General features: G+C 37.6%; 1 protein-coding gene across 1 annotated transcript in view; it reads left to right on the top strand.

The window, feature by feature from the left end:
* Window positions 1-11,645, top strand: part of ITPR2 (inositol 1,4,5-trisphosphate receptor type 2) — a 482,247-nt gene that overhangs the window by 116,984 nt on the left and 353,618 nt on the right. The window contains exon 10 of the mRNA XM_003792467.3: window positions 10,411-10,455. Within this exon, the coding sequence (XP_003792515.1) occupies window positions 10,411-10,455 (45 nt within the window). The remainder of the gene's footprint in view (window positions 1-10,410; window positions 10,456-11,645) is intronic.

Raw genomic sequence — 11,645 nt, 5'->3', positions numbered from 1 at the left:
TTCAACTAAATGAAATATACTTTGCAGTATATAGGCTATTTATAGCATATGAGTTTTGAAGTAATCCTTTGGAAAAAACACCCCTTGAAGCAAAAATCATCGATAGAGAACCTTGTCTAAAAAATAAACAGAAAAGCCTAACTAGAGGTCCTATAAAAGATAAGAAATTAGGATTAAAATCCTCTTGGATCTCGCAATAATGGCTCTTTTTCCTAATTCACTTTCCATTCAATAGCTTTTTAAGCCACTGATTGACTGTAGAAAAGCAACATGATGTATACAAGTTTTCCTTGTTAATTTCTGTAGTTAAGACATCTATCATTTCCTGCATCCAAATGATTAGATTATTAACAATTAAATTGTTCATTAACTTTTATGAAGGTCCAAGGCCTCAATACATACATAAATGAATTAAGAGTTGAAAAATAGAAAGCAGTTCATTCCTTGAAAAGGATTTGAAAGACTTTTTTATTTTCTCTCTAGAGAATACAGCTTAAAATGCCAGGTGCCATCTTATCCTCTAAAGAGTCTCGTGTATTTGGAGGACCTTTTTTGACCTTTTATACTTTAGATAATGTCTTTTTTATAGCCAGGTGGGAGAAGGAGAATTAAGCGTTAAATTCGTATCAGAAGACTGAAAGCTAGGAATTTATTTTCTGTTCACTTTAGCTAATGTAACAGAATAGGCTATCTGTGTAGCATTCTCAAAGTAGGAATTGTAGCCTCAAAATCCAGACATCCATAAGCTGGAGCTTTATATTTCTTATGTCAGCTAAGTTCAGACAAGATCTGGCAACGATCCTCAGGACGTTTGTCCTTACTGGGGTGAAAATGTCTAGAGGTGTGGCCAAATCACAGTGATTGTAATCACTATCACTGGCTAAAAAATTGATTTCCAATTAGTAACTAGCCTCTGACAGCAGTTGAGAAGCAATGATTATCCTCTTATCATTTTGCTTCTAAAAAATGCCGAGGCCTTTAATTTCAAAACATTATTCATGTCATCTATGTAGGACAGAGGGCCCAAACATTTTGAGTTGCAACCTAGAATTATTTGTGAGTTTGGAAGTGATGCTGGAGGGTGGCAGGTAGTGATAGGGCCGTAAGTTCAGGCCATATGTATTAGGGAGAATGGGTTTGTATTTAGAATAAAGAATAGTGTAAGAAATAACATTTGTGATGAGAGAACACCATTCCCCAACTATACAGTATAATACAGTAAGTGATCTGGCATGATTAATTTTATTATATTTTATAAATATCTACCACATTATTTAGTGTTCAACTAAATGAAATATACTTTGCAGTATATAGGCTATTTATAGCATATGAGTTTTGAAGTAATCCTTTGGAAAAAACACCCCTTGAAGCAAAATTCAGCCCCATGTTTTCTATTAAATTAAAATTAATATCATTAGAATTAAGTAAATTAAAAAACCAGTTTCTCTGTCATAACAACCATTTCGAGTTCAATAGGTACCCCTAGTTAATAGGGGATAGTGCAGATGTGGAATATTTCCAAGGAGAACGTTCTAGTGGACAGTACTGCTTGGGAGCCTTTGTAAAGAGACTAGAAGAAATTGAATTTAGAGGAAGGGAGACTAGGGGCTGGGGTGGAATGGAGGCACAATACTTTCAAGCAATTTTGAGGAGGTGAGTCAAGGCAGTGACATTGTGATGACAAGGAGGGGAAAGTTTGAAGACATTTTTAGGAAATGGGATCAATGCAGTAGTAATCCATGGAATGTTAGGGGTTAAGAGTAGGGTCCCAGTTTTAGAGAATTGGGGATGTCATTTATCAGTTTGAGGAAAATGGGAAGAGGTGCCAAGTTGGTGAGAGAAATATTTCATTCTATTTTGATTATGTTTGTAAAATATTTAGGTAGAGATGTCTAATAGGCACAGGTTTCACAACTGCTAGATATGTGGGGATTAAGAAGGGCTGAAAAAGTAGACGTGGGCCTTCACTGCACAGATAAAGATCATCAAGGCATCTGAAGAGTGTAGTAACATGTTTGAAGGTAGAACTATGAGGACCATCATCTTTTTAGGGTGGACAAAAGACTGGGAACCCAGGAAGCCAAAGAAACAACTGGAAAATCAAATGGGCTGAATCACAAATGCCAGGCAAGGGAGAGTAGAGTTTCACAAAGAGGGAGTGCCATTGAAAAGATCAGACACACAGCCTACTACAGCATTTGGCAAGAATGCAATCATTTGTGACTTTGTCAAGAGCGTATTTAGTGGAAACCAGAATACAAGGGAAGGGAGAGACAAAGTAGGAGTTAAGGGGAAAATAAAAACTCTTATTAAATGATTTTTATAACATATATTAAAATAATAAGATGGGTGAGAATGACCCCGTTGTCTCACTCAAGGGAAGTAGCTAGCAGAAGGGCAGGATATAGAGGGCATTACTCGCTTCCCATGGCTTTTCCACCTTTAATAGGCATAAAACAATTGCTTTGATGTGCTTTAGGCATTCCTGGTGTGTAGGATTATGTAATGTTTGAATTGCCTTTGAGTTTATGGTATTTAAATTGGCTGGTGTGACAAAGAGAGCCGAGAGTAGTGGGGAAAAAAATTCCCGTGTATACGGTTTTACAATCTGTCTGACTTTAAGCAAATATTTAACCTCTCTGGACCTGAGTTTCCTTGTGTGTAAAAAAGGTGATAACATATACTATATGGGATTATTCTGGAATTAAAGAAGATAGGGAATGGTCAGCACCTTGTACATAGAAGATACTCAATACATGTTAAGTCTCTTCACTTTCCAGGAGAGGAACAGGAGAGAAAATGCAGAATAGTGTTTTGTTACCATTATCCTCATCAAGAACTGATATTTCTTTGTCACTCAGATAGCTTAAAGGGGTAAAAGTATTTAGGGGCAAAGTTTAGTTGTTGGATCTTTTATCTGGGAAAGATAACCTACTATGTCTTGGCATAGGAAATCCTGCCTCACTGGAGACATTGAAAATCCTTTCAGTAAAACTCCATGATGTTGTGCAGTTCATATATTAGATATGACACACAGCCAGCTGGTCACTCCCATGACTTATAAAATACGTATCTTGGGTGAGGTTACTCTTAACTGGGCAGAGTATATTGAGTGCTTATCTAGGAGAACGGCTGAAAAGTCTCTCCATGCCTCGTATTAGCAAAATATTTTACATCTGTTGCTTTTATTTTTTCTAAGTTCCTTGGATAAAATTTAGTAGACCAGAAATGAACATTCCTTTTTTTTTTTGAGACAGAGTCTCACTTTGTCACCCTTGGTAGAATGCCATGGCATCTTAGCTCATAGCAACCTCAAACTCTTGGGTTCAAGCCTCCTGAGTAGCTGGCACCTGCCACAACACCTGGCTAGTTTTTAAGAGATGGGGACTTGCTCTTACTCAGGCTGGTCTCGAACTTCTGAGCTCAAGCAATCCATCCGCTTCAGCCTCCCAAAGTGCTAGGATTATAGGTGTGAGTCACCACGGCTGGCCCAGAAAAGAAGATTCTTTTGAATAACTTGAAAGAGTTTTCTGTTGTCTATAAACTTGAGTTTTACTAAAGCTGTTGTGTAATAACTCAAACTGTGGTCTTGTAATATTCATTGTAGATTAAAATCAAATATTTTAGGATTTTAAAAGCTTCGATTCTGAATGACACTGCAGGTACTCTCTGTAAATCTGTCGAGATATTTTGGAAATCCCTTTGGATTTATCACAGTCCATAGTGAGGTATGTATTGTTCCCCAGGAGGAAAGGCCCGCGTCTGTTTTGCTGAGCACTAGACACCTGTGTCTTAGCACAGCGTCTGACACTTCGTTTGCTTTCAGTTACTATTAGATGATTGAATGGACGAGTCATAAGGACTATGATTATTATTGTAAATCCAATAATTTCACTTTATAGAAAAGGAAATTCAGGTTCAGAGAGATGATTTATTTTGCTCAAAGTCAAAAACAATATAATGGGAGTATTAGGGCTTAATGCTAACCTTGTGGTTCTCAACTGAGGGTGATTTGGAGCAACATCTGGAGACATTTTTATTGTCAGAGTTGGGGAATAGGGGCTACTGGCATCTAGTGGGTAGAGGCCAGGGATGGGACTGTACATGCCATAATGCACAGGACAGCCCCTTACGACAAAGAATTATCTGGCGCAAGTGCCAAAAGTTCTGAGGTTGAGAAACCCTGATCTACATTATACTGAAATTATATAGTCATGTATTGACTGACTCCTGGGTATAAACACTATTTTGATATTGTGAAGAAAACAAAAAGGATTCAAACATGGTCCTTATCCCTTAAGAGTTTACTATCTAGAGAATAATTATATTCACTCACTCTCTGAAACATTGTGACCTGTTTGGCGATTGCTTCCGTCATGTGTACCCATCTGAAATACCAGTTTTTGTGTAATATTTAAAGTATTAACATCTCTAGGTGACCATGCTAAATCTTATGGTAAGTTTAAAGGATTATAATCTTAACTCTAATCACAGATGAGGAAAAAGAAAACACCTAAAAATTTACTTTTATATACATAGTACCAAAATACGATACTCTAACTAGACTTAAAAAGTTGGTGGTTAAGTTATTCAGAAACGCGTAATAAGTCCAGTTGGCCGTGTAGAAATGAAGGGGACATTATCTAAAGGAAGTTAGACCATTTTATGTGCTGGAGAATCTGTAGTCTGATTACAAAGACGAAACACATACCTTGCAAGCAATTTGAGAATAGCCTCTGCTTTTGTGAATTAAGGAAAACATCCAGGGATTAGGATGATACTATAAGATTTAACATGGTTTAAGTTTTATTCTCCAAGATACTAAAGGGAACCCTTAGTCAATACTATTGCCTCTAACAGTATAATACAGAACCATGTTACTAGACTGGCTCCCTTCTAAGGTCTGTTTCTGTGTGGCATGTGTGACATGAGGGGAAGGTAAGAGCTCATAGCGTTTTGAGTGTTTAATACACAGCACAGCTGTCAGTGCACTCAGCAGCATTTCATCACAGGTATTTTTCTTGTGTTACCTTAGTGGTGCAGGTGAGGTCACGAATATGACCATGAGGGAAAAAGTAATTTTACCTGTTTTTAATAAGATACTATGGGAGCCTTGGTAAATGGTTCAAATTATAAGTCACGGGAAGAATTATAAATCAAGCTTCACATTGATGATTTCCTACCTTTTACATTTTCTTTCTTTGGATATTACTAAAGGGACAACTTTTTAAAATAATCCTCTTGAAAACTAGAGAGAGTGATAAAAAATAATTTTACTTGTTAAAGATTTTGTATTGCCCTTTGAAAGACTAGCTTATTTGTTTGTAGATGGGCAAAATTTCCACCAGATGGCAGTAAACACTTATTTCCTAACTTTCCAAGAGGCTTCGGATTTAATTAATTAGTTAAGAACTTAGAACTCACGAAACTATACATTAGCATAGAATCTTAGGAGTATTAGGGCTTTAGTTGTAAATATCCCTACGTTTTTATGTTTAGTTCCTTACCAAATGTATCAACCATACTATATTCAAAGGGTCGGATTTGTATGTGTGTATATATACGTAAGTATAGCAAATCAACATGTTGTAACATGCCCTCTGCATATGCATATAATATATATCATAATATATAAATTGTGCGTGCCACACATAAACACTCAGTGAAGATTATTTTTCCCATTTCTTTTTTAGACTTATTAATCAGAAAAATAGATTGGCTCTGAACATGCAAATATAATTATTTTAAAATATACCCACGATGACTATGACTTTAATGACATATACAATAAAAATCAATCAAACACATTTATTATAAAAAAGTCAAATTTTTCTAATAAGAAAATGAACACGTATTGTGGACTTGTGAGCTTCTGATCTTCTTGCTACTGTGTTAGATGAAAAGGTGCCGTTGTCCTCCATTTGATTGTGGTCCAGTCATGACTTTTATCACCTACATATTCATGGTGCTTCCCTCTTTGTCTCTTTCCACCACTTTGCACCATGCCTGACATCTTTCTGTTCCTCTTTGGCCATTTAAACGAAGAATCTGCAGTCCAGGTGCAGTGGCTCACGCCTGCAATCTTAGCATTCTGGGAGGCCAAGGCAGGTGGATTGCTGAAGCTGAGCTCAGGAGTTCAAGATCAGTCTGAGCAAGAATGAGACCCTGTCTCTACTAAAAATAGAGAAACTAGTTGGGTGTCATGTCGGGTGCATGTAGTCCCAATTACTTGGGAGACTGAGGCAAGAGGATCACTTGAGCCCAAGAGTTTGAGGTTGCTGTGAGCTTTGATGACACCATAGCATTCTATCCAGGGCAACAAGGTGAGACTTTGTCTCCAAAAAAAAATAAGAAGATTGCAAAGATTAGTAGTGGGTCTTTGTGTTCTCTCTCTGTATGAATTTGATCTTGGATATGCTCCTTGCCATACAAACTCAATAAATTTACCTCAATTCAGGATTGACTGACTCAGGAGTCACAATACACATTTTCCTCTCGCAATTTACACATTCAGAGTCTACTGATTTTATCTGCAAAATCTTTTACATCGATTTTCTCCTTTCCATTCCACCATTATTATCTTTATCTGGGTCCTTCCGCCTTGCCCTTGAACCACTGCGTTTGGTTACGTTTCCCCTTTTGTCGCCTCACATCTTTAGAATAAGATGCAAACCCTTAGCCCAGCGATTTTCAACTGGAGTGTTGAGGCTCACTGTGCCATGAGAGAATCTTAGATGTGCTGTGAAAATTTTTAATGATCACTCGTTAAATTATTGTCAAAAGAAGTTCAAAGCACAGTAAGTATAATTTTTTTAATGATTTTTTTGATCAACATAATTTAAGTGTGCTACAGAAGTAGAACTACAGGTTCAAGTGTGCCGTGAGATAAAAAAGGTTGAAAAACACTGCACTAGCTTATGGTTTAAAGGCCCCAGTAGTCTGGGCTGACCTTCCTTCCCACCTTGGGTCACACCACTCCGCTCTGCAGAGCCAGGGAAGCAGTGTGTGTCTGAGCTAACAGATGTGATTTTGGAATCCTCAGGCCTCCTGCCCTGCCACTCCCAAGCACTGTGACATTGTCTCAGGTACCTCATGTGACGTGCTGCAGGTTCCTCATCTGTAAACTGGAGCCAAGAATCCTGACTTGGAGCTTAATTGTGAGGTTAAATGAATTAACCTTTAAAAGCATATTAAAAATATTCCATCAGTGGCATCCATGAGGCTTCTCTCGACAAATCTCGTTTTTCTCATCTGGGTGGCATTTGCTGCCCAGCTCTGCTCTTTTCACCTCTTCCTTTCTTGCCAGTTAAAATTCTACCCATCCTTCAAGGCTTATCTCAGATGCTACCTTCTCCATGAATAATTTGTGAATAAATTTGCCCACCACAGATCCCTCCTTCCTCTGACCTATATTATTTATAAATTATTCATTCCTGTCTTATACCCCTTGTCACATTTTATTTTGTATTACAGCTGACGGTGTTTATGTCTTATTTTCCCTCCTAGATTGTAAGGTCTTATGGCCAGGGACCGTCTTCTCTTTGTCTTTGCTAGAATACCATATACCACAATGCTTTGCCCATTATAGTTGCTCCATTAATATTTATTGAATAAATGATTGAATAGCATATTAGCTCTCCAATGCCAGATTTATCATTTATTTTTTAACATGAGGACATTTTTTTTAGTCCCAAAAGATTCGTATGACCATAGCTTTTCCCCCTTTCTTAAAAATAATATTTTTTCCTATTCATCTTTAGTCCATTACTTTAAAAATGACTGTTGTTCTATTTAGAGAAGGAAGCAGCATATAATTTAAAGTATGTATTTATTAGGCCTTTCCTAGTAATGGTAAGTGTATATAGACATAGATTTGTGTGGGTGGTTTTTCTCTCCCTTTCCCTTCTCCTCCTCCTCCTCCTCCTTCTTCTTCTTCTTATTATATATACTTTATTGAATTTACTGAGGTAATCACTCTATGTTAATTATTTTAAAAAACCACTGTAGCCTGTGATACACAGATGAGGCAAAATCTAAATGATTGGCACCATCTTTAGTATTACCGAAAAATACACACATTTTTAGTAGTAGAGTTTTTCTCATTTTGCAGATGAAGCCACTGAGTTCCATGGGGGTTAGGTGGTCTTTCTTCAGGCCTGTGGCATTTCCTGATAGAACAATCTGGAATTTGTTTCCCTACAAATTAAGCTGTTTCCCTACACAGCTTAATCACGAGTGGGTGATCCTCTGCAGTGAAATATGTAAGATCGAACTTTTGAAAGTAACACTCTCTTTGGGATAGATTATGATATAAGTTTCAGAAGGCGCAGATTATTTTATGTTTGACTTAGGTACATTAATTCCTGTTTTGGTGCATGTTTTAGTGATGGACACATCCTGGTTTCCAGCATGAATTTACTTTCACAGAGTCTGTAACCAACTATTCTATCCAGTACTAAATGGAATAGAAATTTGACCATAACGTATCCTTGGTTAAACATATTGCATATTTTTAAGATGCAATTTAGTTAAAATTTTAGTATGGTGTTTTTTTTTTGAGACAGAGTCTCACTAAGTCACCCTCAGCAGAGTAACGTGGTGTTACAGCTCAGAGCAACCTCAAACTCTTGGGCTTAAGTGATTCTCCTGCCTGAGTTTCCCAAGTAGCTCGGACTACAGGTGCCTGCCACAACGCCTAGCTATTTTTTATCATTGTTGTTGTCCAGGCCGGGTTCAAACCCGCCAGCCTTGGTGTATGTGGCCAACACCCTAACCACTGAGCAACGGGTGCTGGGCCAATGGATTTTTTTTTTTTTAAATGACATTCTTTTTTTTTTTTTTTGGCCGGGGCTGGGTTTGAACCTACCACCTCCAGCATATGGGGCTGGTGCCCTACCCTTTTGAGCCACAGGCGCCACCCGGATTTTTCTTTTTAATTTAAGAGAAAAGCTGGGATTCCTTAAATAAAAGAAAAAACCAAATAAATAGATAAAATGACACTGATACTTGACTAAAGAAGGTGAATAAACCCCATTAGGAACTATACTAGAATTTTTTTCATTAGCATGTAAAAATTTGTCTTCTTGAGTTTGAATAATCAGTAGAAAGGAGACCAGTTAACTCACTCTTTGACATTTTACCTTTCATTCTTGGATTCTAAAAGCAAGGTTAATCTTGATTTGGGAGTAATCCAAATCAAGGTTAGAGTGCAATGGTGCAATCATAGCTCACTGTAATCTTGAACTCCTGGGCTCTAGTGATCATCCTGCCTCAGCTTCCCAAGTAGCTAGGACTATAGGTGTTTGCTGTTATACCAAGCTGGTTATTTATTTATTTATTTATTTAAATGTCAGGTTAATGGGAGGGTACCATACAATGTTTGCATTATTTGTTTAGGTAGAGTCTCTCTTGTAGTTATGTCCTGCACTCAAAACACCAAGCTATTTGATAAATTTTTTTGTAGAAACACAGTCTCAGTATGTTGCCAAGGCTAGTCGCGAGTCTCTGGGCTCAAGTGATCCTCCCACCTTTGCTCCCAAAGTGCTGGGATTACGGGTATGAGCTGCTGTACCTTGCAAAGAGTTTCCTTTTCTGTTGCCTTTGATTAGTGCTTGTGTTCCACTTGCTCTCTTCCCTGAGAGTGCCCTGGTTTCCCGTTTGTTGTTGATAGTCCCCTTTGCTGGTTCTCCGTGACTGTTTTCTTTTTCCTTGATGCCTTCTCTCTGTATTGACGGGTAGTTATTCAACTTCTTATCTCACTTATTCTCTCTAAGATTAACTGTGCTTTTTATTGCTGCCAACATGGACTTTAATTTTGTGTTTATGTTTTCATTTATACTGAAATCTTCCTTCCTCCTTTTTGTAGTATATACATTATATTATTATTTTTTTATATTATTATATTCTCTGTATATTGTTTTTTTAGCTGTTCATGTTATTTTGTTCCCTTACACAGAGGGCATGTTTACTTGAACTTTTTTTTTTTGAGACAGAGTCTCACTCTGTTGCCCTGGGTAGAGTGTCATGGCCTCAGCCATGTTGCTGGGCTTGGTGTCAGCAGCGCTGAGGGCAGGGGCAGTGGGTGGCTGCTGGGTCTCGGCCTCGCTGCTCATGGTTGTGGTCATGGCGACTGGGGTTGGTTTTGGCAGCTGCAGCTCCTCCCAGTGTGTGATGGCCGGCGGAGGTGGTGGGGCTGCTCAGGGCTTTCTGGGGTCCACTCTCCAGTCCTACTACTGATTGAACTAGCCCACCATAATATTTTAAATTTTCATATTTACCAATAGTTTCTTTCTTAGCTTGTTTTTGATTTAACTTAGTTAAGGGTGAAGTAATGAACTGAATTAAAGATCACTGGTCTTTTTAATGTGCTTTTAGTAGCAATTCAAAATAAACTTTGCTTTCTTTTTTTAGCTTAATCCTGACTATCGAGATGCCCAAAATGAAGGAAAGAATGTGGTAAGTAGAATTGGTTTTTCCCCCAACAAATCCTAAACATATTGTTTATATTTTATATGGAAACATTGAAAATTTAATAGCAAATTTGGAGACGAGGGACTGAGATTCTCTGAGTAGAGGTTATGAATCAAAAATAGAAGATAAAAGGTGATAATGGCTTAGATTATAAGATGTCCAGTACTGGGTTCTCAGGAGAATCTCTAGCAACGTGGAGGTCATTTATGGTAGAATGCTCAAGGCAGCTGGTGTCTGGGAGATCCGAGGGGCCTAGGTTTCATTTTTAGAAGTGTACAGGAATTAGGAAGGAAAAATAGAATTATGACATGATAGTAAAATAAAATGGTAGGATGCTTTCCTGAATTCAAACTAATTTGGGTTCTTATTTGTGGAGACGTTCAATCCTGAAAAACCTAGGTGATTGATTTTTCTGATATTTAAAAGGGTGTTGACTGAAAAGTGCCTCATTTTATTTTAAAGCCAATTTTCATGAAAAATATGTATTATTCATCCTGCTCATTTCATCATCATTTGTAAAGAAGATGACTTTATGATAACAACATGACTTTATTCAATTAAAAATTCAGAAATTCAGGCGGCGCCTGTGGCTCAAAGGAGTAAGGTGCTGGCTCCCTATGCCGGAGGTGGTGGGTTCAAACCCAGCCCCGGCCAAAAACTGCAAAAAAAAAAAAATTCAGGACAACAATCTCTGGATGGTGGGATGGATTTTTATTTTTTAAGCAATTTTTTAAAGCAATTTGACCAGATATTTAGATGTAGATGTCTGTAGGTCAATTTTCTTAGAAATTTAGCATTCTCTTTTGAAATTGGTAGGTATTATTACAGCATCACTCAAAATTCTACCCTTTGATAGAAAGAGATGGAATGTTTAATTAAATGATCACTGTCTTTCCATTGGTACACAGCTTCATGTTTTATGAGGATACTGACATAGGGGAGTGAATCCAATCAGAATTTCCTAACTGTATTCAATCGTGTTTGACTCCCTTCTTCATCTGACTACCAGATTTATGATGGAAATGAAGTTGAAGTATCAGGGCATTGGCCCATGAAACCTTTAATTTATATCAAAATGTCCCTAAAGATGCGACCTTCTATTTATAATTCAGTTTTATCACTCTAGGTGGGCTCTTCTCCTGTTGGCCTTCACATGGCTTACCTAAGGCTGTTGC

This window comes from Otolemur garnettii, unplaced genomic scaffold (genome assembly GCF_000181295.1).
Source record: "Otolemur garnettii isolate 467f Iridium unplaced genomic scaffold, OtoGar3 scaffold00057, whole genome shotgun sequence".
Taxonomy (NCBI): domain Eukaryota; kingdom Metazoa; phylum Chordata; class Mammalia; order Primates; family Galagidae; genus Otolemur; species Otolemur garnettii.
This window is presented reverse-complemented; position numbering and strand designations above follow the sequence as displayed.